The sequence below is a fragment of the Platalea leucorodia genome, assembly GCF_965183815.1.
Source record: "Platalea leucorodia genome assembly, chromosome: 4".
In the NCBI taxonomy this organism is placed as follows: Eukaryota; Metazoa; Chordata; class Aves; order Pelecaniformes; family Threskiornithidae; genus Platalea; species Platalea leucorodia.
In genome coordinates this window covers 89,780,976-89,808,521 of record NC_138826.1, presented here as the reverse complement: position 1 = coordinate 89,808,521, position 27,546 = coordinate 89,780,976, and the positions used below count along the sequence as shown (strand labels likewise).

General features: G+C 42.2%; 1 protein-coding gene across 1 annotated transcript in view; it reads left to right on the top strand.

The window, feature by feature from the left end:
- Positions 1-1,921: 1,921 nt before the first annotated feature.
- The window catches only part of HMGA2 (high mobility group AT-hook 2), a gene marked incomplete at both ends in the record, with an annotated part of 117,856 nt that continues 92,231 nt past the window's right edge, over positions 1,922-27,546 (top strand). The window contains 3 exons of the mRNA XM_082308992.1: positions 1,922-2,032; positions 4,755-4,841; positions 12,386-12,436. Of these exons, the coding sequence (XP_082165118.1) occupies positions 1,922-2,032; positions 4,755-4,841; positions 12,386-12,436 (249 nt within the window). The remainder of the gene's footprint in view (positions 2,033-4,754; positions 4,842-12,385; positions 12,437-27,546) is intronic.

Here is a 27,546-nt window from a genome sequence, read left to right as displayed (position 1 = left end):
AGCAGTATCTCTGCCCTCTTCAGCATTATATAGGACAACGTAACTTTTTCTTTCTTTCTAAGGGCTCACTTGTGTTTGTCCACCCCTGAGGGGGGGAGGAAGGATGTGAGGAGACAGTTACAGGGGTGGCTCTCTCTCAGCCAAAGCCCAAGACCTCGAGGGAGGTGCGGGACTGGGGGAAATGCCAAAGTCGCACATGGAGCCCAGGTGCGAGCGTTTTCCTTGGGGGACGCACAGACATCGGGGTCCTCCCGGGCCTCCGTGCCGATCTCCTTGTGCCACGGCGGAGGGGCGCCTAGCCACGGTCTGCACGGGAGAGGACCGAACGCCAGAGGAGGGAGAAGGCTGCGTGGGACACCCCGCTTACGGAGTTCGGGAAGATTTGTCGACGGCAGCCCGGCCGTGCTCACGGGAACAACGTCGGGGCAGGGCTCTGCAGAAGAGGTCGTTCCCCGCGCCCGTCACCGCCGCGGCAGGAAAGCTCCGACCCGCTGCCGGCTTACACCACCCACATCTTACCCAGCCGGCTGCCGTCCCCGCAGGCGCCGAGCCCGCCGCAGCCTGGCGCGGCCCCGCGGCCGCAACGCCAGCGCCTCCCCGGCGGCCGCACCGGGCGGCGAAGGGGCCGCGCTCCCGGCGGCTGCCCGCGGCCGCAGCGCGGGTGGCGCCCGGCGGGCCCGTCCCAGGGGCGGCCCCGGCCCCGGCCCCGGCCCCGGCTCCGGCCCCGGCCCCGGCCCCGGCTCCGGCCGCCTTTGTTCCGCTCGGCGGCGGGGCGCCCACGTGTAGCGGCGGCGGGGCCGCACCGCGCCCGCGCAGCCCCGCGCAGCGCCGCGCAGCTCGGCCGCGGGGTGCTCGGGGGCGGCCGGGCCTCCCCCCGCCGCGGCGCCGCGCGGGGGCGGCCGGGGGGCGGCGGGCCGGGGCGCGGGACCCCGGCCTGGCCCTTTAAACCTGCCGCGGCGGCGGGGCCGGGCCGGTGCGGGACACGTGAGGCGGCGGCGGCGTGCTCTGCCGCCGCTGCCCCGGCTGCCGTGCTGCTCATGTTTTATCTGGCCGGCCGCCAGCCCCCGGTCGCTGGGTTTTTCGGTTTTTCGCTCTGCCTCCTCCTCCTTTTTTTTTTTTTTTTTTTTTGCACAGCCCCCTCCTGGTTTTTCCACCCACGGGTAAAGGTGGTTTTTCTTTTCTCCCCCCCCCCCCCCCTTTTTTTTTTAAACCCCTCATCCTAGTTTAGTCCGTGGGCAGGACTCGCATAATAATATTTCCAGTCCCAGCAGCTCGCATCACAGACACGAACCCGGGACCGCCCCCCCCCTTTTTTTTTTCTTCCCAATCTCCCAAATCGTTTTATTATTATTATTTTTTAAATGATCGCTCTTTTTGCCCGCTGCTCCCGCTGCTGCCGAAATCCCCGTCTTCCCAGGGTGCATGCTTCTGGCAAGACTGTGCAGTGTTCTCAGTCCATTTTCAGTGTGTCTTATCTTAATTTGTCCTGATCCGATCTAAGCGCGATAGCCACCACTTGCTTTCAATTTGTAGGATTTTTTTCCCCTTCTTGGTTTGCTCCGACTACTCTCGGAGTATTTCCCTCTCTCCTTGCATTTCCAGGGTTGCAATTTACTCTGCCTTTTCTTTTTCTTCTTTTTTTTTTTTTTTTACCTCCCCTCTTTTGAATTGCTTCATGTTACTAACCATTCCTAAATTGTAAGAGAGATTCATTCCCCCTCCTCTTCCACCACCACCAGCACCACTACCACCATCACCTCCTCCTCCTCCTCCTCCCCTTCTCTTCTCCTTTTTGGCAGCACCAGGACGTCCGGTGTGGTGGTGGCAGCGAGCAGCAAAAGCAGCAAGAGCTCGTTTTGATTCCCCCCCCTTCCAAGGTGCTTTGGAGAGACTGGTTTAAGGCTGAGCAGCAGAAGTCACGATGAGTGCACAAGGTGAGGGACCCGGTCAGCCTTCCACTGCTGCCCAGGAGCAACCTGCAACCGCAGAGCCTCAGAAGAGAGGACGAGGCAGACCCAGGAAGCAACCACAAGTCAGTACCGTATAGATACGTAGAGCCGCAGATCTATAGTATTATAGGCATGTACATGTACGTATTATGCTGCAAGTGAAGGAGTCCTGGAGCCGGGGCGGGGGGCTTTGTTGTGTGCTGCTTCCCGGCGAGGTGGTGCAGAGGCGCAGCCGGGGGCTCCGCCGGGCGCCCCGGCGGGGGGACCCCGGCGCCCGGAGCGGCGGGGTGCTGCCTGCCTGCGGCTGAGCCGCAGAGCCTCCTCGGGACTTTCACTATTGTGCAGGGAGCGAGCTGGGGCTTTTCAATGTAAATGGGGAACATGGAGCAGCGCGGCTCCGACCAACCAGCGCTCGCTGGGTCATTTCGAGCTGATTTTGAAATTGCGAAAGCGAGGAGCAGGGAACGGGGCTCTCCTGTCTCCCTCCTCTCTCAGCCCGTGCAATGTCTCAATCTGTGCGTGTGCGTGCGTGTGTGTGTGCGTGTGTGCGTGTGTCGGGTCCCACCGGGGGCTGCTGCCGCCTCCGATCTTGACCAGCCCAGCCCCTGACTGCCCCTAGATCCTAGGGTTGGGGGAGAGGAGGGTGTCTAGAAAGTCGCATAGGTTTTTTCGCTTTTCTTTTTTTTTTTCTTTCTTTTTTTTTTTTCCCCCTGGCGTCCCCCCCTTCCCCACCTCCTCCCTCACCCCCGTCATCGTATGCAGAGAGGTGCCCCCGTTGGCGATGGAGGTGGGGGAGGTAGCCGGAGGGGGCTTGCCCTGCATTTGCAACACCTTTTGCCTTTGCTCCGGCGCTTTCCCAGGCAGGTCGGGGCGACGGGGGCTGTTCCCGGGTCTCGGCGCGGGGAGCGGAGCCGGGCTCCCTCCCACCCGCACCCGCAGCCTCCTCCCGGGCCCCGAAAGGGACGCGCTGGGCTCCTATTTTTGACTCGCAAGACCTGAACCCGCGCTAAGGTTGCTAGATGCGTGCGTTATTTCCACCCCCCACCCCCCCCTTCCCTTCCCTTCCTCTCCCGAAGTGCCATTGTCGCATCGCCTGGAAATGCCGAGCTGGGCTCAGCCCCCGCCGCCGGGCGAGGCGGCCCCGCAGCCCCCGCGCTTTGCAGCCCCTCCGCGGCCGCCGCCGAGGGGGGATTTTGCCCGCGGATGCAACCAATTAAGCCCGCAGCTTGGCGGGGGCAGCGCGGGGTGGTTCGCAGCCCTTTCCATGCCTCCCTCGGAAGTCGGGACTGGGAAGCAGGGCTGCCTGTGGAGCGCCTTTTAAAGCGAGCTTCCGCGGGCTGTAAAAATGTTGACTCCATTCATTGAGCATCAGCCCCCACGGCCACGAGAGCCCGCGAGGGGCTCCGAAAACACGGAGGGAGCTGAACAGCAGAGCCCCGAGCCGAGGGAAACCCGGCTGCTTCGCCTCCCCCCACCCCCACCCCCCTTCTCCCACCGATGTCCTCCTGCAGATTGCACAGAAAGTACTTTTTGGAGAGCCATAAAAGCGGAGCCCCTGGTTTTCCCGCTCTGCCCTCACTGACACTTATTTCGCCGGAGTGGCTCTGGGCTCTGCCCCCCGTCCCGCTCTGCCCCCCGCGGCTCCGGGCTCCCCTCGCCCCGCAGCCGGCATCAGCCCTGCAAGCTTGCGCCGGGGCTTCCTTTTGCCTTTTTTTTTTTTTTTTTTTTTTCCCCTCTTCACTCCCCTATAGCGTTTGAATGTATGGAAGAGAAAGAAAAGTGCGTCCTCTTAAACGTGTTCAGCCCAGATGTGCAGTGCCTGCGAGGCTCGCCACTGAGAGCTGGAGCAGTTAGGGAGTCCCCTCTCCAGCCTCCCCTTAGCCTACCCGGGAATTAAAAAGCTGAAGGGTTTTAAGCTGGTTTAAGTTAACAAACTGCATTTAATTAGTTTTACCACATCCTATAATCTGAATGAAATGTATAATATTTAAGACTAGAAGAGTTTTATAGTATTTACGATTCACTGAATAAATATTTGGAATCTGAACTCTCAGTAATTCATACCCGTTTTTAAGGACTGGTTATTTACTGTCAGGCAGAGGAGCTAGTTAAGAAAATTGCTGAAATAATCAGTGTTCCTGTCGAGTCGTTTCAGAGTTGGGTTTTTGTTTCGGATATTTTCTTTCGTCGAGCTTTTTTGGCTTGCTAGTGCTGTATTTGAAGTAACTTTCACGTTTGCATTTTAATACAAATCAATTATATTTAGAATAGGTGTGAATACAATGCCGACTGCAGAGCAAGAGAAAAAAAATCCCTCCAAAATATTTGTGCCCTTGAGAGAGAAAATAGTCTAGGCTTACTTTCCAGTTTTCCAGTAGCTAACTCTTTTTTTCCCCCAAAGTTTGTGCTAGAAACTGCATGTGATAATTGTATCTTGCTATAATGAAATGCAATTGAAATTACATGGGTAACTGTAATTTTTTGAATAATCATTGTTACATGAGGGAAATCATAGCCATCTTCTTTTAAAAATGTGTTTTCAGCTATAACTTACATGCTAGAATATGCAAACTTTTCAAAGTTTTTTATGCAATTACAAGGGAAGTTAAACTCTTTTATTGTGCAAAATATATTTTTTTCTTTACCTCGAGTTGTTTAATTTTTCATGTTGCATTTTAAATATTGTGTTATTTATTTATACTGTTAATTCATATGTTTTGAGTAACTTCTCAGTTATAGTTTATCCTTCAGATCTTCTGGGTTAGCGTAGCCTCTTGCCACAATAGCATGTTTTCCTGTATTTAGGAACCAACTGGTGAACCATCTCCTAAAAGACCAAGAGGAAGACCCAAAGGAAGCAAAAACAAGAGTCCCTCTAAAGCAGCTCAGAAGGTGAGATTATTAAAGAGAGAGAGTTCCTAATGCTGTTTTTTCATCAACTGGTAGCAAAAAATCCAGTCATTTAGGCTGTGAACTGAGGGGTTGGAAGCCTTTTAATAATGGAAGCTACATAAAGCATGTATTTTGCATTTTTAAGATGAGAATTAACATGCTGCATGAAGACCCTAGGTACAGAACCTGTAAGGGCAGCTTGCTGTTTGAATAGTGTACAGATTAGTGAAATAACATAATGTATTTGATGTGTTTACTGAGATCTCCTGTATCTAGTAAGGAAATCAATATTAAGGATGTTATTTTCTCGATTAAGATTTTTGAAAGAGGAAGATGATTAATTTCTTGCCCACTTACAGTCATTACTACTACAGACCAAATCTGCATATTAAAGCTAAGTGTTTTGTCAAACATAGGTTAATTAGAAGTAAATCCAATTATGTGTTGATGGAAATAAGTGCATATATTGAAATTTACAGCTTTAAAATGTGATGATAAAGTAAACTGTGAGTTACAGTAAAAGCCTACTATATCTTGTTTAGTAATCAGTTTCAAAGAGACTTTTACTTGAAGAGCTATTAGTCTTCTGAACCACTGCTTCTGCTTGGTGATGGGAGCAAACTTTTATTCTGGTAGTTCTGAATGCATGTAGCTATAGGGGAAGCTCACTGAAGTCACTGCATTTAGTGCATGGACTTCACATCACAAATACAACGTGAAAATGTGGCTTAATTTTATTTGAGTTGGGGAAAGCTCAGCATTAGAAAGCTGTGCTATCAAGGCAAATAATACTTTTCTGTATGAATTATTTTAGTGAAGGCAAATGGTCGTGTATAGGCTTGAAAATAAATACGGGAGTTTTGTTTATGTTGATGGTTACACAGCAGTTAGCTCTAATTTACAGGTACTAAATTGGAAACAAAAGCTTACAAAATCTGGTAGTGAACTGTAGTGCTTAAGTGTATCAGTATCTTTTAAGTAGATCTCTGACAAAATGTGTGTGGAAGGTATTTGTGGCCTCATCTAATTATGGTTCATTTTTCAATATGCCTATGGTACTGACCATATTAAGTTTGATAGTTTTCAGTGTTATAAATTACTGTAGCAAATACCGATAAATATTAAATTATTAGGGGGTGACTATGGTTTCATGTGTGTTTCGTTATAAGTGTTTTCAACATTTATTTGAGGGACGTTTTCCAACTCTCTTTACATTTAAAATTGTTTTTTACTTTCTGAGCTAGAAAAAAGCAGTATATTCTGTCAATAAGTTCATGAATTAGTAAAAAATGCTTTACAGGTTAAGTATTTAAAATATATCAAAGCCACTCTGCAACGTAGTGAGCTTAAAATGTTGATTTTTTTTCTTTATATAGTAAAAATGTTCCTCAGATTCACTTTAAAATAGTTTAAATTTCACTCTTCAAAAGGGAGAGAGCAGTTTTTTATTAGTCTAGCAAGTCCAAATGTGAGCTTTAGTATTTTAAATATTACTCTTAGGAGTGTTGGCTTTCCTAGGAGAAATATTTGTAATGAGATTAAATTTTAAGTAATTCATAGAAATGTGTTTTAAAAAGATATTTCTAAAAGAAATATTAACATTATTTCATTTATATGAGTGATTTGAAAATCAGTATAAATGGAAAATATCTTAAAAACATTCATATATATGTAGGTATATCAAATCAAGAGCTTTCCAGATGATTCTGGTGCATATAGTTGTTTTTTTAAATCTAATTTACGAACTGAGCAATTTCATTGTAACGTTTTGATTTTCAAAATGCATCAAGTTACTGCTCTAATTAAAGCAAACCCTTTCGGGTGTTGGTAATATAAAAAATTGACCAAAGACCACAGGTCTTTTTTATCATTAAAAAAAATCTTTGAGGGGTATGTAATTACAAGTCTCATTTGTTCCTAGGTTTATAGATAAAATACATAAATGTTTGATAAATCCTCTAAAATATAAAACACTTATAAAGCCTTACTAGAAGAAAGTTACTGAGATCACATTTCAAATAAATATTTTAGCTCTTTTTCCAAATTGATAATTAACCCTCTCTAAAATGGTTCACCTTCTCACCAGGCATCTCAAAGTATCTTTTTATGTAATATTAATTTCGATAGTTTTTCTAACAGTAATATGAGTGGAAAGGTTTTGGCACTGTAAGAAAGCTTCATTTGGTGGTGAGGGTATCACCTCTTAAAAGAGTGAGCTATATGTTTGATTTTGTGGTAAACATATTTACATATACATATGCATACATGTATTTATTTAAGGCTTTCTACAGCCTGTCTCAACTCTCAGAAAGAGAGCTGGCTTACTTAGCTGAAGCCCCTCTACATGTGAACCTGGGTACTATACACGCAACTGGAAATTGCTGGAATTTCTAAAGAATAGTGTGTGGCCTGTGTTTTTCAAAGGGAGCTCATTGAAATGTATTAGAGTGTTCACAACATGTAAGATAAACGTCGGCCAGGAGAACCCACCGAGCAGCCATGAGAAGGCACTCATGATTAATTGATTGGGTGTTCTCTTGCAAACCATTACACATCACAATTAAAAATGTATTGCACAAACTGGCAGCGAGTTAAAAATACTCCAGAACTGGGACTTTGTTTTGTTATACTTCAAAAAGGAAATACCCTTAAATCAGTTGAGGGACAATTTACCCTGGAATCATGGTTGTGTTGTGTATGTAAAATTTCTTGGTTCATGGGATTTTTTTTTTTTTTTTTTAGCTTTCAGAGCTTGTGTTTGGTCTTAGTAAACTGGCCTTGGGGCATCTGAAAACAAACTGTGCTTGTTAGGAAATTAGCAATGTGAAACTTGACAATGCATACAGAATGTTGCAAGACCAATTGGACAGTTAATAATGTGGCAATTACTCTAATTTTAGGTAATACGCATTTTTTTAAGAGCCTTGCATATCACACATGCCTACCTTGTTACAAACTGAACACAAAAGGTAAACTGTATTTTATAGAAAACCAAACCATTTCTCAATTGTTTGATTTTTCACAAACAGAAGGAACGCAACATGTTAGCAGATGAGAAGAGATAGACACAAAAAGACTCTTAATCACCTTATACTTGAGTCCCCACAATTGGGCTGTTACTGAAGTCTGCGTCTTTAAACAAGTCGTTCTGTTATTCATTTAAAATATTTGTAAAAAATTAGCAAAAAAGCAAAGATTTTCTTTTTTTTTTCTAAAGAACGACTACTTTTGCGGGAAGATCCTAGTAGGGATGTTCCTTTTTAGTTTCCTGGGTGTTCTGTGATTGAGTTTTATTTGTTAGGCTGAGCTGCGTTCCCAGCCCATCACATTTCCCTTAAGCATTCAAGGGCTTTTCTTTGTTCAGCTCCTGTAGTTGGGCTTGACAAAAATACTGTATAGGCATAAATACTCTCCTGTTTGGAAGAAGGAAACACAATTGTGAGGTTAAAAAAAGAAGAAGTAGTAGCTACTATGTGTTTGTCTCAAAAGAAAATGTCAAGGGATATCCCAGGAATATCCAAAAGTAAATGCTCTTTAGTAAAATTCACCTTCAGTTAAAATATTTTGAGTTTTGTTATAGTTATTGATATAGTGAAATTCACTGAAAATACCTCCAGGTCTTGAAAGATCCTCTGAAAACCAGAACTTGGGGTACTGTGTGTGACTACGCTTACTACTGTCTCTACATTACATGGCCAGAGTTTGGTATGTAGAAAGGCATGTCCCTGAGTTAAGCAGTCCAAAGGTAAAAAAAAAAAAGGCACATGTGACCAGGACTCTGCCCGGAATTGGTTCCTGAAAATCTATTTGGCTTCTCCATGCTTCATTCATTCTCACCAACACCAGTCATTACAGGCTTAAAGAGAAAACAAGATCAGATTTATCAAGTGATAGTAGCGTGGCTATTGCACCTAAAAAATAAGAGACCTAAAAATCAGGCGTTTTGAGTAAGATGGGAGAAGCGGGAGCAGACTGACTCCTGTTTAGAATTAAAATCGGTAAAACAGGACATGGGAAGTGTGATATTTTTGTATCTAGCCGATGCCTAAGTTTCTTTTAAGAGTTTTTTTTAAAGAAAATAAGTTCTTTTTAGGAGAGGGACACAGTCGCGGGCACGGTCTTTTGACACGGTTTGGCAGCAGTGATCTTCCTCACGAAAACTCTCGGATATTTCGCCTGTCTTACAGCTCTGACATGTTTTATTTGAGGTCTTCAGCAGATCATTTTGCAAAGTGGATAGAGTTCTCCAAATTTGGATTCTGTTGCATTTGAGATCTTCCTTGACAATAGATAGATGCCCAAAGAGCACTTTATAGCCGTTCAATTATTTATACTTGTCTTGTCTTGTTAATGGCTTTCAGTAGTACAGCCTCAGTTTCTGTCTGGGCACGGCAGATTTATGCAGCACGAAGGCAGAGATGATGGGCAGTCAAGTCCTACGGTTGCTGACAGCAGCTGCTTGGAAGCAGGGTTTGATGGCCCTGTGGTACAGGGCTTAGGTGAATTGCAAATCTGCCTGGGGACTGTTAGCTCTCTTCCTGACAGCAATGACTGGAATGGCCGTCTTTCCCACCTGGGACAAAAAATCCCGCCATTTCCCGCGTAGATCATGCACTTAAAAGTGGGTAAATCTAGTTCTGTTCCTAAAATGTGACATAGCAAAAATGATGTATTCATATTATTGGTTATAAGAAATTTCATGATTTTTCATGAAATATCATAAACTTGTGTTTAATAACATACCCGACCCTCCTTTAAGTTTGGTGATTTCATGTCTTGGCTCTATAGAGCAAGATCACGCCTCATAGCGTAGCACCAAATGTTAAGAAAACGCTGACCAAACACATCTCAGTTTCAAAAAGCGCTTTCGAGGATGGAGGCAGCAGCTTCCCTCCTGACTAAGCAGGTACCAGCTGCTGCGTGTAGGGTGGCTGGAGGCACGTGCGCCTTGTGCCCAGCTGAGAGTCCGTGTTACCTCTGGGTGGCTTGGGGCTCTCTCCGGGTTTGTTCCTTGCTTCAGAGGCAACGCTTCGATTAGAGCAATGAGCCAACAGACCGGCGTGTTTCTGATTATGCGAATACCTGTTTCAGAGGAAGGGCGATGCTTTGGCACTTACGTGTTCCTTATTAATTACTTGAAAATTATATAGAGAAACATTGAATTACTTCTCTGATATGCAGTAAAACCTTTCAAGTGCTTAAATTAAAGTGCCACTGCCACTACTCCTTTTGGTTGTTCCAGAAGTGTTTTGTCTTTCTCCTCCCTTGGAATGGAGATAAAAACATCCACTTTGGAGGTTCTTGTCCTTCGTTTTCTGCAGTTTAGTCTGTGGAAACCTTCCTATTTACTTACAGAATCGCTCTGTACCAAAACATCGTCTCTGGCATGCCCCGCTGTTTGCTCAGCTCACCTCTGGGAAAGATTTGGTTTTGATAAGAACTATGGAAATGTTTTTCTTCTAACATGAGGTGGAAATCATATACAGCAGGAATATAGTGCCTTTCAATCTGAAAAGTCCCCGAGCACTTGACAAACTGATATCCAAACTAGCCAGCGGGAACACTAGCCACTTCTGACATGGGCCTTCCTCGGGGGTAAAGCGCAGCATTGTTCGTGGCAAGCGGCCATGCTGCGTGACAGTTTATGGCAGGAAGCAAGGATTAGTTATTCAAAGAAATCTCTCATGTTCTCTTTCCCATCAAACTAGATTATACGCTGTAGTTAAACTTACAATTTGTGTCAGGTTTGTAGGAACTTTAATTGTGAGACCAAAGTAGTTTTTGTTTCCAAAAAGTTAATTTTTTTTTTCCTAGGGTTTTGGAAAAGGGTCCTTCCTTCAGATGCGGCAAAATACAGAAGATAATAAATAGCATTTGTGCTTTGATAACATGTCAGGTGTTGATTTGTTAAGAACAAATTTAACTAATATTTTCTTTTAAGATTTATGCCCAGAGTTTCGTGAAATAAACATAAATGCAGGGGGCTACTGCTTGTCAAAACTAAACGACATCTTTTTTTGCATCCTTCAGGTTATAAGGTATAAAGAAATGAACCCTTTAAAAGGAAACAAAACTCTGAAATAGACAGCTACAGTATATAGTAAATGCACTTTAACAAGTATTCTCATAAGAGGGTTTCACCTTACATGTAACACTGGTATAAACGATTAAAGAGCGAGTTTACTCTTTTAACAAGTCTGAGTGATAATTTTGCCCTTTAGGAGTGTGAATTTTATTTTTCACAGCTTTCTTCTTGGTGAGATATTTATTTCAAAGTAATTGCATTTAACTCACAGGGCAGTTTTTTTTGCGGAGATTCCTCCACTACTTCCTCAGCTCAAGTTCTCTTTTAGAGGGATCCGCTTTACACAGCATTAGGTTACAGTGTATGTTACAGAGATTGACCAGCAAGTGATTTATTCAGTGACACAGTTGATTTCTAAGGGCAAATCAAATACACATACAGTTAACTGGAAAAAAAGCAGTTCATGGAAATATGGAAGCACATTTACTGAATGTGTACTAAAAGTCTTCATTCTCAGGGACTTTGTATGCAGCAAAAGTCCAGCTCTTACTAAAGCTGGTGGCAAAATCCTCATCACCCTCAGTGGGACAGGATTATTTACCTGATGAGGCGTATGGATAGGCAGAGCCTATCTAGAGAAAATAACCTGCAATTTTCATTTTAAAGCCTGTAAGTCTTTTAGTGTAGCGCATAAGTAGTAGTATTCACAGTGTCACACAGTGAATTAATGGAAGAGTCTGTTAAGAGAACCTATATTTCCTTTACGTTGAGCTCCAGGACCAGCTGCTGGGCATACATAAATATAGCTGTTACCTCTAGGGCACCTTCCATGCCGTTTCCTTAAACCTGAAAAGGGAAGGTGTGTTTTGGACCAGTGAAAGGTTTGCTTACAGCTTGAGGATGCGTTTTTACCTGGAAAACTTCACATGAAGTAGGGATGTTATCTCCTGATATGAACACACAGGTGTTCATGGTGATAGTCTGTCCAAATCCATTTCATGTATGAGCATCATGAGACTAAAAGAAGAAATTGTGGCTGCTATAAACTGCTTTGTTCAGGCTTGAAACAGTCTGTATTTTTCATCTAGTGTCTGCAGGTAATTTCTGACAGCCTATGAAAGACTAGATTTGATGTTCTTGGGGGTTCTCGGGTTCCCAAGCTGCTCTGCACCCCCATCCACAGCCTGCACGCCCCATGGCTGGCCGGGGCCGGGGCACCCCCGGCTGTACTGCGGGCACTCAGCAGCTGGGTGAGTGTGGGCCTGGACACAGTGTGGATCAGGGCTGGGGGCGCCCTTGGGCGCAGGCGAGGAGGCATCCCCTGGCCACACTGGCTAGGAAATGTCAGAAAAACCAACATAAATACATTCCACCAGAAAACCCATAGGGCAGGAGGGGGGCTTGGTGCCACCCAAGAGATATAATTATGAATAATGTTACAGGAAAGGAGTTCCTAGTTACCGAGGCTGTTAAATAATGCTGAAGTATAAAATATGTTGTGTTTCTTTTCCCTTTACAGAAAGCAGAAGCCACTGGTGAAAAGCGACCCAGAGGCCGGCCCAGAAAATGGGTAGGTATTTCACTTCCAATCATTTGATTTATTTGCTGTGTTATAAAGCATGTTATAAAGTCCATTCTCTTAGAGAACAATTATTTCTGCTTCATTTGTGAAAAAGAGCATCCATCTTCTGTGTCTGTTTGTTCTGGTGGATTGACTAAAGGGTTAAGATAGCAGAGAAGTTAACCACAGCTTCCTACCTTTAGACTCTGGTAGTTTGCTCAAGTCACTTTACTATTAAATGTTTGCTGGGAGTGAATATTTATGTGTCTGTTATCAGCATGAAAAGAGGCACAACTCTTCCTTCAAAAGAGAGTAACAATGAGATAACTTGTTCAGTAATTGAGTAACAAAGGTTAAGGGGGCACTATCAGACATCAGAAGGTGATTAAGAGAGGTGATAACATTCAGATGTAGTGTGCACAAGATAAAGTTTAAAAACTGAAACGTCTTTGTCCTACATTGCCTGGAAACACAGCATATTTTCCTTAAATCCAGTGAGAGAGCAAAAATGAGCAGCAGGATACTTGCACTTAGAAATTAGTTTTTCCATTCTGGGCCATCTTCATGCCTCGTATAGTTGTAGTGACTGGTAATATGTTTCATTAAAAGTTTCCTCTTTCCCTGGCCGTTTAGTCTGTAGACATAGCTATCAGACACGTGTTTTGATTCTTTGGCCATGGGAAGATTTCTGTCTCAGATACTTGAAGTTCTGTGTTCTCGCTGATGTTTACAGCTAATGAGAGTCTGTCTTGTGCACCTCTCCTCTGCACGTCTTTCACCTATGCACAGGCTTTCAATAGAAAAGTGACGGGGATGTCACTTGGAAAACATGGTTGGGTGTTAGAAGGTACGAAGGTGTGGCCGTGTGCTCCATCACAAGTTAACATTTCTAATTACCCTTTTCTAGTTTGCTTTCCCTTTATCTGGTCATTATTTTTCTTTAAACTTCTTTTTCAAATCCATCCCTCCCCATCTCAATTTTTCTCCCTTATTTTACTCTGCCTTCTCTTTCCTCTCTGTGGTCCCGTCATTTTTTCCCTCATTTTGTTCAGTTCTTTTGCATAGACGTTAACACAGCTGTAAAAGTATGTGCTTGCAAAAGCTCAAACAGCACCAGAAGGTACTTAAAACTACAGCTGAGGTTCTCCACTAAGCTAAGCACAGGAGAGGTGGCTTTAACAGTCATTAAGAACTAGTTCTGTAGCGTTGTCCAGTGATAAAGTACCCCAGGATATTTCTTTGGAGAAAACAGGCGGTTACATACTAGATGTATTGCTTATGCCTGCAGTTTTTAAGCCAGGCGGATTTCAGGTACGTGAAGAGGCTCATTGGCATTAGGAAAAAGGTGGCGTATTGAAACGTACCTGTGCTGGTGATCTTCTCAAAGGCAGTTTGCAGAAGGCAAATGCTGAGTGCAGTAAAACATGGATCAGTTACTGTCTGCTTCCTCCCGTCCAGCTCCAACCTGGCACATGTGGATGCTGAGTGTTGCTTGCTTGATCCTCACCTTGGGTGCAATCCCAGGGGAAGCAGCAGAAATAGCTGGTTTATGAGCGGAATTTAAACAGGCAGGCCATCGCCACTGCATTAGGGATGTGTGACAGCTGAATAGGGACGGTTGAAGAGCTCTGTGAAAAGGGAAAATGCAGCAGTCTGAAATGTTAAAAAGATTTTCTCCCTCAAGCAGTCATAGTCTGAAACTAAGGTGAGTTTTCAGTGAAAAGGGCTAAATATAACACTTGTGGCATCTTTTAGGCTAGAATGTTGCCCTTTTATTTTTGTCTCTTTATGGGGAAGAAAGAACAGGCGGTATCAGTGGAGCATTAAGTTTAGTATGGGCTGTTTGTTGGGTGAAGAATCTGATCTGCAGAAATGGGAATTATTGGTTATCTAATAGGCGTATGCATTACTTTATCGTGAGACCGATGCTTACAACACTTTCACTCATTTTTTTTGAAACTAAGACATATTTTCAAACTTGGTATTACTTTGCTGTTGTGCCTGTTGAAAGCACAGTCTTTTTGTTTGCTTACTCTGACAATATGATTGCTTCTTGTGATTTTCAGAGATAACGCTCCTATCTGCAGCTTGCATTGAGATAATTCTATAGACTGTGAGAATCAAATGTGCCTTTTTTCCCCTCTCTTTCTTCTCTCTTTCCAGTTTAAATTAGGTTCATGGGTTCCTCCTCTGTGCATGATGAAATGGAGAGTGATGTTACATTTTGCTCCAGAAAGAAATGTGGTTAAATTATTATAAGCCATTATGGTGCCAACTATAAGCAAAGCTTATAGTTGAAATCAAGGGAGGACTCTGCCTAAAAGCAGACGGCACAGTATCATCCTTTCTGTTTTGACATCCAACATGTACTCAGAAAATGTCCCTTTTTATCACCCAAACTTAAGTTAAGTCCTTAGTGATTATTTTCTTCTTTAATCCAATTTATTTGTATATCAAGCCTTAAAGATGGTGAAAAAGTGAAAGTAAGGAGTGTGTAGGGTTTTTTTTCTTGGAGAGGGCGGAATTCTATACGGCAGGTATTTTCCTAAGTTTGTAACCCTTTTTTGCAAGTCTAGAGGTTCTGTGTCATATGTTGTTCATCAAATTGTAAAGTATTATTTCTGCTGTTTCCTTCAATATGCACATGCAGAGACATACGAGCTAACAGACCACGGTAGAATTCCGGTAGCTGGTCTTTCTGCCGGTTCAAATTAAGTATTTAATGTTTGTGACTCGCAATGTATTTATTTATATATTATTTTTTAGAAGAGAAGTAAATCTTTTTGACTAGTATAAAACTGGGAAGGCGGAGGGAGAGCCCAAGTGAAGAGGGCAAGGAGGCCAGTTTATCACAAGCATATGAGACATCTGATGATCTTTTTAATGCAATAATGTGTACTTTGCAAAGCTGTCAAGGAAAAGAAGAGCCTTGTCAGTAGAACAGACAGTAAAGATTGACAAACTCTTCTGAAAATAAAATATTAAGCTACAAAGAAAAGCTTTCTAAATGTGGAGAGCCAATTGAATAAAAATCCTGAAGATGACAAGGTCAAGCAGGTGGGAAATGAACATATTTGGAATCAGAAACACAGTGCCTGCTGCTGTAAAACTCATCTTCACTGTGGGTTGCTGCATGTGTGTGAAGCTCATTGAAGGCTGTGAGTCCTATTAACCGAGAGGGAGGTAAACCTCTTCATGACCTTGGTACTCCTTAATTTTAGAGGTTTTAATGCAGGAACATGTTCTGAGCTCTTTGGATGCATCTACATTAGCGTGTTAGGTCAAATCAGGAGTGTGCTTTGGAAATGCGTCTGCTAATGGTCCCCGCGTACTGTATGCGTTGTGGAGCAGTCCCAGGGCTCATGGGCTGAATTCCTTTCAAATGAAACAGAACTGGAAGATGTGCTGCAGAAGCGCAGTCCGGTAGGCATTCAACCCGTAAGACTAGGCTAGAGTGAAAGAGAAACCTCTTGAAAGGTGCGTGGTGTGGACCTTCTGTCCTCAGCACCAGGCTTTTTTCTCCTGCTGGTCCACATTGTCTATGTATTGTAGACATAGCCTTTGATGCTTGAAAAAGGCAGATGAAGCACCCTGGTTTCTATTAGTAGAATTATTTTATGTAGCATAGGCATAAAGTCAAATTCATAGCCATGGAGATTCACATTCCCAGAAGTCAGTGAAAGGTTTGTCATTGACTTCATCAGTGCCAGGTTTTTGCCCCTGAGACCTGATGCTGCTGCTTGCGGAATCAGCAACAGTTTTGCTAATGGCTTCACCCTTTGTAAAGAGCTCACAGTCAAAGCTTTTTTATTTTATTTTGTTTTGTTAATTTGTGTATGTCTAGAAGTTGACTGAAAGGAGGGGACTGAAGGGTTATGAGTAGAACAGGAGACTGAATCATCAATTATTCTGCTGTTTGTTCCAAAGAACTGCATTGAAAACCCCTGGGAATTTCATAGACTTCTAGTGCTCTCAGGCATCAGTTTAACGGAGAAACGTGAAACCTACTTCTGAAGTTGATGCTTAGAAGGGTATTTGGTTTTTATATTTCCATTGTTTTCATTTTGTCTTTAGACAGAATTTTTTGGCATTGTCTGATTTCACCTCCACATTGTTTAATCTGAACCACAGATTCACTGTATGGCATGGCAGAATTGCTCAAAAAAACCCAAGGAACAGTCCAGAGCTTTTTACAGCTTTGAGCAGGACTTTGGTGGGGAGGAGAGATGGCTGATGCCATGCCATGAAATGTTTCAAAGGGTGGAAAGATGTAGTTCTGGAAGCCACATGGTTAAAACAGTGGAAGAGAATCAGTGACTTTCCAAGTGCAGGGTGCATGTGAAGCATCTGCTTGCACATCTCGTCACTGATGTCCCAGTAACAACTGTGACTTGTTCAGAAAGCTTCTCTCTCTTTCAAGTATTTTGTTTTCTGCTAGATAGTCTAGATAGCACATTTCAGGTTGGTGGAAGATAAAAGATAATCAGAAATGAACTTAATTTCCTTAAGCAGGAGCTTTATCTGATCCAATCATGATTAGCCAGACATTATAGTACTTTTGAAGCTCAGGTTTTCCCCTTTTTAATGAGGGCAGAATTTCACTTTATACTGCAAGTCAGTTTAAGCAGTGCCAAACCGCATTTAAAAAAATCATTACAAAAATGCTTTTTTCTAATAACTTTTTCTCCAGATTATTTCCCACTGCAGTTTTGACATAGCTGAGATATCAAACCTTAAACATGGTATTTGCGAGATGTTTCTGTGCCAGCAGTTCCAGAAGGCCTGTGTGAGGGCAAGGACTCCTAATGCTCGTTCGCTTGTAAGATTTTGTAAATGAGGTTCTGAATTTTGAAGAAATACATACAAAGAGAACCCTGTTACCTCAGAAGACCCATCAATGTTTTGAGGCTATTTCTTGCCCATAATGAGTCTTTGCAAACAATTATCTAAGTAGAAATTTCTGTCTGGTAGTGCCATGCTCTGTGATGTGAAGCTGTTTAACTAATTTTGCTTATTTTTCATTCAGTGCAGTCATTTTTGTCTCATATGAAGTCATAGTCTAGGCGGTGCTTATGGTCATGCAGGCTTCTTCGCTAGGTGGCTGAGAGAGAAGGGTGTTCTGAGATGGTCCATCCTCCCCTAAAAAAAGGCTTTGTTATAGATGTGATGAATTCTCATCTGGAGATAGCAATCTTCTGACATCAGGAAAGACAACCTAGATGATAAAATAAGACACATATCTGACTTCTAGAGAGCAAAAGCTGTGTGTGAGAGATTCCCCCCTTTGATGCTGTGGTGTTTCCAGTGCATCCCTAAGCTAGGCTGGAGGTTCCATTGTTATGAGAACATGTATCTGTTTGAATGAATTACTCCATGGTCCATTTGGACCAGACCGTGATTGAGGTAAAACTTAAATCACATGTATTGGATGATGAATGAAAAAGGAAGTTGCTATTTATGTAATTATAGAAGATAGCAGAGATAAAAATTCAGTTTCTTGTGCTTGGAAGAATGTAATTTCAGTTACTTTATGTCTTTCCAACTTTTGACTGCAGTATCTGTGGTGTTACTGCTTCGTGTGAAGCATATAATGAAAATTTGCACATGTTGCTGTTATTTTAATCTTCCAAACTACCTTACATTCTTTGTGAAGGTCGTAGACATTATTTTGTAACATGGTAATATAAAATATTTTCTTTCATGAACATGTTTTACATCTGTGTGGGCAAGACTGTCACCTGGGAGGGGTCATCATTTCAGTTGTCTGAAGAGCTTGAAGGGGCTTTTATAATTACGAAAAAGAGACTATTGACCTCTCTCCTTCAAAATTCCTAAACTTAAGAAGTAGATGAAGGACATGAATTGAAAGCCTTAAAAGCTTTATACCTATACATTTACTTTCCAGTTCAGATGATCTGTAAAAGAAATCATGTCTCAAAACCTGAAAATTTTTACAAAAGCAGTGATTGTTGAACTTTCTCCTATGAGTAACAGGTACTTAATGCCCTTTTTTTGCCAATTTTTTGTCTTTTTTTTCTATTCAACATTCTGGGAAAGGAAAAAACATCTTGCGTGCTTGTACCAAATGCATAAAAATTCACTAAAAATGTGTTCTCTCTCACCTGCATTCAGAGAGGTTTGTGTCTTCATTTCTCTAGAAGCTTGTCTAAGCAAATAGTATCCTTCCTTGGAATCTCAGAGTCCTGTTCCATGTTGGTATAAGTAGATATGGCACCATTTATTTCAAGTGCAGGTCTTCCTGTAGACTGCAACAGAAAATTTAGCCATGATATTTCTTTTCTAAAACACATTTTTATTACCAAAAGGGTATTTCACTCATTCTCTAATTCAGTTCCACCTCTGTTAAGGGATATTAAAAGATATCCAGTTTAGCTAAAAAAATATTTTGACTTCAGCTGTCATTTGAGAATCCTGAAAGGAAAATCTTTTATTCTGTTTGAGGTCCAAAGCGGAACTTTTAATGGGCAAAAAATGCAGAAAGTAAAAATACAGCATCTGTAGTGAAAGGTAAACTGCAATTCTGAGCTGTTTCCTTTCTATGATCTCAGATAATGGGCGTTCAAGAACTTTAAAAATTAGTTTTCCGTTTGGCTGTGTATTTGATTTTATAAGCCTCATTGCCCATTTTACATACGAGGAAACTGGGCACTGAGGCTGGTCGTGGCAGCATCAGGAGGCATTTTTGCACCTGCGGCGTTTGAATTCTTGGTTTCGTTGTGAGCACAGTTATCAGCAATCGTGCATGCAACTACCTGACAGAGAAAATGGATCAGGTAGTGAAAAGTACAGGCACTTGTTCTTGCTCCTACAATTCCATTTTCACCGTTGAAGGTGTTATGAATGCAGAAAGAGAAGCTGGGCCTCACCTCCATTGAAAATGTACTCCACAAGGTTAATTGCCTTGCCCAAGGAAATCTGTAGAAGAGCCAGGAATAGAACTTGGATTTCCTGGCAGCCTGCCCTGTGCCTTCAGCTCAAGGCCAGCCTCCTCCAGTACAGCTTGCTTGCGAACAGGTTGGATGAGGGAGGGAAACACTTTTCAATTCTGTATCTTAAACCAATATGTTTTTTACCTGTTTCTGTAAACTCAGATGTGAGTATCTCAGGATCTCTAGCCTATGTCTAGCTGGTGGGCAATGAGGGGTAGGAGTAAGATATTAGAAAAGTCTATGTATTCTCTATATACAGGATAGAGTGGAGAGATTTGGGACCAGAAGGGTTTTGAGCCAAACCCAAATATAAGCCTGAAAGGTATTTGATGCGTATTGATGGTATTTTCTCATCTTTGTACCTTAATTACATATGGAAGTCCAATACTGATCCAGTAAACAGCAAATGTAGTCACAAACCCAAAGTGCCTAGTTTCTTGAATGTTTTGAATGTGGTTACTCTGCTTTTCAGGACTAGCCGATCTGAGCCATAGCTGCAGGACAGGGCCATTCCAGATCACCTCATCCAGAGATGGTATTTCCATTCCCTGTCCTCTTGAAAGGTAGTGGTGCAGAGGCAATGAAAACCCATGTGTTAAAGTGTGATCCAGGGCAGAAGATCTGGAGTCAAGCTTTCTAGGTTTTCTTATAATTTCTGACTAATTGCTCAGCTTATTTAATGTAATTTAATTTAATTCTGCTTTATACTGCAAGCCCCAGTAATGCAGTAACCTTACAAGAAAATATCACGTTTTTTCTCTGCCAGTGATAGAAAAGGGCCATCTTATAAATGGCAGTCAGTCCCTGTGTGAGTGAATTTACTCCTCTCAATTAAGAGTTATGATAATAATTAAAGGGGAGTAATACTTTTGGCTTCGTTCTGCATTCTTTACAGACCCAAGCAGGTGATGTGGATGCTGAAGGAATGCAGGGTTGATCCTCTCCTGGAAGGGTTGGGGGGAGGCTAGTACTGTGATAATTAATATTTGGAGAGTGGTTTCAGGTGTTTGAATGAAAGTCATTACATGCTTTAAGTGCAAGTATTGTTATTTCCTCTTCCTTAATCCTGGGACTAAGCCTCACTTCAAATTGCAGTTCAGTGTTACATTTTAGGTATGAAGCTAGATTTTCAACAAGGAAGTGGGCTTCTTTCAGTAAACAGTTGCAAAATATCCTCACCAGGAGGTGGCCTCTAATTCTAGAGCACACAGCTCCAAGCAAGGAAAAAGATATTTTTTGTATCAACGTTAATGTAATTGATATGTGATTTAGTTAGCATGATGCATTCTCGCTCTGCTGTCTTGAATTACTTTTGTGTTAGGTACCAATTTAAAATACAAAGGGAGCATAGTTTACAATGGCGTTTACAGGTGCACCTGTTTTTTTATCCCAAGACCTATCCAAGATATTAATCAGACTGAAAATGACAAATGAAATAAAAATAGAGGGACAAGAACCTGAAACTTGAAAATTGTGACTTCACAGGCTGTACCGTTTAACTAGTCAGATTGGGATATGCAGTTTAGTGGTTTAAAGTCGCAGTAGTGACACTGCTGCTAAAAGAGGAAGAGATCTTTTCAGGTCCAAGAGAATCCAGATATTTTCAGTTTTCGGGGGAACCCTGAAATGGGAAACACCGAGGCCTGGGAAGGTGACAGACTGAATGAGAAAGCCGTATGTTGAGGAGCATGTAATCGTGGTGTCGAGGCTGATGATGCTCATAGCGCGCTGTTTGTTTTGCAGTCTTCTGTTACTCCCTGTTCAGAATGACTCTGGTTGGACGGAAAATGCTGATCAGCCTTGCTGTTACTGGAGGCTGTCGATGGGCTATGATTTCCTTCTTTGCAATACAGCGAGGCAGGGAGGCTTCTTCTCTGTTGTTTTGATGTTGTAGTGATGTCCTTCTAGGAAGGAAATCTTTCTGCTGCGCAAGGGCAGCCGCTGGACACCCTGAGCTGACAGACCGGAGAAGAAGGTGGGTTTGTGTCCCGAACACAGGCATCTCTGGGTTTCATCCCTTTTCTTTCATAGTCTGACATTGTGGGAAATTCATTCCACCCAAGCTACACGCTGTCTCACTAGGATTTTAGGAGCCTGTCCTGGAAGGGGACAGTTTATATAATCTACCTGACAAAACCCGTTCTTATTTAGTCTTTTGTACAGTCAGTGCTGTGAAATAGGTGTCTGCAGAGAGGGATCCATTCACCTAGCTTATGTGCTTCCCGCTCTCCACAAGGTGATCCACTGGGCTTACATTGTATTAATGCATCTACTACTCTGTGTATGGGGAACCAGAAACATTGCTTCCCTTCATGCTACTCAGGACCAATTTGCTTAGCTATCTCATAAGGATGGACACTTCGTGGAGAAGGACTATAAGTCCATCGTTAGTATAATAGCCTAATAACTGAAGCTCTGAGACACCCTAGGTACTGCTCAGTCAGGGCTGAACCTGTGTGCCAAGAGAAGTGATGTGCCATGAGCTGGTCTGGGTGACAACTCTTTAGACCAAGGGCTGCTATTCAGCGATGCATTTAAAAGTAGTGGAGCCATATGGGAGAAGAAAAAAACAAGAGGAATCCTGGCCTGGTGCTTTAGGCATCCATGTAACGATCTGAGGTGACATCCCCCTAGGGCTGCTTTTTGTCTGATCTAAAGTGCAGACATTGGAGAACATAGCCTGGAACCCCACTTCTGTCTCAATTTGAGAATGGGCCTGAGCTAATACTCAAAAGATACCCTTTTCTTCCTTGTTTTTCTTCTGGAGCCTTTTCTCTGCATGGCATTTCAGCTTCAAGAGAAGGGCTGGAGAATGCTTCTCATCCAGGAAAGCACAGGAGCTGGTGATGAGGACACTTGTATAGGAGGTGTGGGTTTAAATCTTCATCATGTTTACTAATGGACAGACCCCCTGTGAGCACTCTCGCTCTGAGACACTAATGTACAAGTTGGGTGTGAGCACTATGAATGGCGCTGTGCTCTGTCCTGACCTTACGGAGCTCTGAAGGTTTTGCCAGAGAGTGGAGCTGGATTTTGGGTAGCTCTCAGTTGAAATTTGAAATGCAATGAAATGTTAGTTGGGAGGTAAGGCTTGCTACCTTCCACTGACGATTTTGAGCATGTTCAGCTAATTAAACTTCAGTCTTCAGAGGGCTTTAAGGTTAAGTAGGAAAATACGAGGCAACTGAGTTGCAGAGAACAGGTGGATTGAATCGTACCCTAGAGAGATCTCCACACACGTAAGACGTATTTGTGTGTTTTATAGCATGGCTGTAATCTATTTGCATGTGATTTTAATTCTTTATCTTACCAGCTCAAATGGTATTGCCTGTTAGTATTGCAAGTATTGCAGAGTTTCAGAGTTTTTTTGGCAGTTCAGTTATATATCTGTATGTCTTTATTCTGCTATTTTCAGTCTGTCAATCCTGAGAACTGTTGAACTGCAGAACTGCAGGGTCAGACTTTGGCACTACTTATGATGATTTAAATAATAGTACTGATGAATTACATTTGAAATAATGTATTGCTTGTGTATCTGTATCAGTGTCAATGAGAACGGAGTCTGGTCTACAGAGGTCGTTTTGCTTTGATTAAAAATGATTTACCAGTAGTGGCAGTCTCCCTTTTGGAGCCTTTAAGATGATCAGTGAATTGGCAAGATTTAGGATTTCTACATCCTGTCTGTTCAGAGTAACTGCCAGGAGCTTAACAAACAGTCAGACTGGTAGTTCCTGTATACAGCAGAAATCATGGCTTTACCCAATATATTATCCTAATCCATTTTGACTGTTATATCAATTATCCTAATAGACAGCAATTGGGGCCTTTTACAAGACACATATGTGAGCTTCACTATTATGATCTTATCAGAGTTCCATTGTGTTAACATGTTCTTGGGGTTTCCTTAGTATTCACACAGAACCCATTCATGCTCTGGCTGCTCCTCCTGCATTGTTTCCTGTTAATGATGCTAAACGCCTTGAGAAATCTGCTTGGGGACTCTCCTTCCACAGACAACTGTCTGTTTGGGTCTTGAAAAAACAACTCACACAACACATTGACAAAGTTCATACAGTACTTGGATCACAGTATTAAAAATGTAGAGGAGATAAGGCTATCTCTGCCATGGCACGCGCTCTTGCATTTATTAACATTTATTAACATTCATAAACTATTTGGAGGAGGCAGAGGTGTATGCAATTTTTAAGGTGCTTCTTTTGCAGACTTCCCATTTGAGTCAGGGATGACCATTCAAGCATGCAACAATTGTTTTATCAAGCTTTGTATGTAAGTCTGATTGAATAGGTAGATGGACAAATGGTCTGTCAGTGACACATGGTGCTTCTGGTCAAGTAGATTGAATATGCAGCCAGGAGATGCATGATAAAATCTTAGGATTGTTGAAGTCAGTGGCCAAACTCCTAATGAAATCAGTTGCCTGGATTTCAGCCCTTCCCCATCTGCCACTAACGTGATGTATAACTCTGTCTGCTGGTTGGTTATGAGCTCTATAAATTGTGCAAATAGCCATGTTTGCACAAAACTCGGGTCATGTGAGGAAGAAGATCTATACATGTTCAAGTTAGGCACCAAATGAACAGAAATTTTACACTGACTCTCACATAGCAAGAACAGTATTTGACTCAATCTGTGAATATGATAAATTTGTTATTTACATCAATTAAGTTTTGAGCAGTCACTGCATGAGTAACAGGTGAGCTAGACTTGTACAGACACAGAAGATTTTTGTTGATGCTTTTTTTAATTATAAAGTAACTTGTATGCCATATAAACAGTATTGCTTCTTAAAAGTAGAAGTTTTTTTTCTTGTTTAATCATTTCAGTGGACTATTTGAAAACCAGAATATGGACACCTCTGTACTTCAACCTTCAGCAAATTTTTCAAAGATATACAAAGACATGGTTTTGAAAATGCCTGAATGATCTTGCTTTTCCCGTGTGTATAACTTTCGTTAAGGATATGCTCAGCTGTGGTCATAGGTAGATACATACAGAGGGTATATTACTCACCGAAACAAATTCTGTTTAAGGCAAGTCTGTGTAAAATAGTGGCTCCATTGAAGTGAATTCAATAGCAAGACTCCAGCTGACTTGGTTGGAGTTAGGATTTTCTCTCCAAATACTTGTAAATGGTGATATATAAATTGGAAACCCTTTCTTAGTTATGCTAACAAAAACCCACTGATTATGGTTTTGAGTAAGGGAAAGAATTTGCCCTTTAATCTGCGGCATATCTTGAGGGAGACAGTTTTGTGCATCGTACTTTTTGTTTAAACTGGATCAAAATTCCTTAGGTAAAGGCAATATCCATTGCACAGAGAGCAACAAAGAGAAATTATGTTATAGTTGAAGTTCACACATGCACACAAAAACGTTTCAAAATTATATACTTAATAATTTTGCTCCAAGCAGGAGCTACTTTATCTCTTTCATTGTTCATTTCAGGAAGTAGGTCTCAGAGCCTCTGCAGGCAAACCAGATGCCATTGGTTTCCAAGAGATTATTAATCCTATCCTTCCAAATCACTGAGAAAGCTATTTAAGGGAGAAGTTAGAGCCATCATGATCTATTTGCATAATTATAAATCATTGTGGTTTGCTTTGCATGATTAAAATTTCAAATAGTTAATTAAATAATGTCCCAGAGCAAGCTTTGTACATTGCAAAGCTCTGTACACCCTTCTTTACACTCCCAAAAGCCCTTGTCTTGAGAGTGTAATAACTGGGAGGCAGAACTCTATTGATTTATTTACCTTCCTCATTTTTTGTTGACGACTTAGTTTTCATAAAAGTTTTTAGTGGCCTTATAATAAAAAGCCAGGAGAGGGATTCTGTCCTTCCTTTGCAATTCTGCAATGTGACCGTTCCAGACACTTTGCACAAGTATAGAGGCAGGGATGAACTGTAGCTGCATCCATTCTCAGTTTGTTTGTCTTCTCCGGGTTGACGTTTGAATACTCATCTTGCCCACTCTCCTCATTCAGGGCTACATAAATGTCACGGATAGAAGCTTTGAAAAAGTTCTCATTTTCAGTAATTTGAGCATGATAAGGCAGCTGAAAAATTGAAAAGGGCATTTATTTAATTAAAAAATGTCTGACTGGATTTATTTGGAAGCTATCCAACAAAATAAACATCTGGTCCAAGACTAAATATGAGACATTTCAGGTAACCTTTGAGAAGGACTTACAGCAAGGAGTAGAAGATGGGCAAAAAGAATGAACACAGAGCCCAAGTCTCTGTAAGACTTGGAGCAACGGGGAATTGTCACTCCTGGGTTCTTGGGTTGAATCTGACCTCACCAGCTGCCAGCTCAGTTGTGTCCCATGCGCTGATATTAGAGTTTTCAGTGTAGGGTGAGAGAGTCTATTTTACATGGCTATTTTACATGGCTGTGTGGGGTCAGTCATATCCCCTCTGCCTCTTGCAGTCTAGGAAATTGAAAGGAAAAATAATTTTTCCTCCTTCAGAAACAAAAGTGATGCAGAAACCACTTCTGTTTACAGCAGTTCTGCTCTGTATCTCAAGGCTCTAGGTAGTTGTCTTATGTACCTAGGTTAGCTGTGGAAAGATATTTTTCAGGAGATTGCATCCTGGCTTCCCTTCTTCCAGTTTTCCCATCACATTCCTTTTTTGGATCCTGTTGCTCAGCCAGATACCTGGGGATCTTCTAGTAACTAGTTCATTATGGTTGTCTTGCTCTATTGGGGAGGGAATAGCCAGATCCCAGAGCCAAAAGCCTTGTCAGCTTGAGGACAAGGGCAGAATCATGGGAAGTTTGAAGGCAGTTCAAAATCACTTCATTCCCTTCATATCCTGTCTTAAGCTGTATGTTTGATTTTGCACTTCCAGAGAGTGCAGCAGAGAACTGGACCCACAGCGTATGATTTAAACTGCTGCTGACATCAAGCTTGGCCCACGCAGCGCTAGCACCAAGGCTGCGTTTGGGTGGCAACACATCAGCACCATGAATGACTTATGAATGAAACAGAAATTTTTAAGGGGCATTTTCATACTTGGCTCGAGTGAAAAGTAGAGAATATTATTTATGCAGATGGAAATGTCCGTGCCCAGTGAGGTGCAGTGTTGTCTTTGCTAATCTCAGATATATTTGTATTTGAGTGTGGATTTTCTCCTTTGCACAGAGGTTCTCCTTCTAGTCGGTCTGTCAATGAAGTCATAACCCCACGATTGACATCATAGTCTGTAATCATGGAAACTATTGCGATCTCAGAAATTCAGTTTTATAGCAGTCTCTGCACGATGGGAAAATGAGCTGTAAGAGAGGAAGTTGCTGTTTAAACTCAAATATCTTTGGTAATTATCAGAAATAGAGAAAGCATCAAGACATAGTTCTGTAGGGCCAAATTGATTCTTGGTGTAGTACTGCTGAAGGCACTTGAGTTACCCCAGGGAGGAACTTACCCCCTGCGTCTGGAATGACTTGATGGCAAACATGTGAAGAGGAAGTGAATTTATGCTCCAGTTTAATATATTGGAAAGTTTTCCCTCATCTGAAAGTCTTTCTTTATCTCTGAATTTCCTGGCTTTTGTGGATTTATATTAGATCCTTAATGTTATTTCAATGTATTTTTTCTGGTGTTTGATGTCTTTTGAGTTGTTTTTACTGGGGATATAATATATATATATTTAATGAAAGTAAAAGCAGTCTTCCATTGAGGAGGTCACAAAGCTTTCATGAACACTGCATAGCTACCGAGTGCAAGGCATCTCCTTATTTCAGATCTGTGGTTGTTGCTTGTGTAGCTAAAGCATTAATTTCAATGAGAAGATGCAAATATCTCTTAAAGAACATTTTAGCACCTATTTTCCAAAGTGAAATATTAATTTTCATTTTTAATTCTTTACAAAAGAATTATCTCTCCAACTCTCTATGCAGAGTTGTTGTAACCTCTTAAAATTAATGATCCGCAGTATAAATAGAACATCAATACATTATGCTTATCAAAACCTTGAAAAAGAATTATTTTTAAGACACCTGGGAAGATAGGATAAACAATTACACGCTGTATCTATGTGTAAGTAGCTCACCCTTATTCTTTATCAGAATTCGCTATTCTAAGCCTGCTGTGAGGTCCAGGTTACGTATAAAGTCAGGCCATGGGGAGTGGAGGCTTTTGAGGATGCA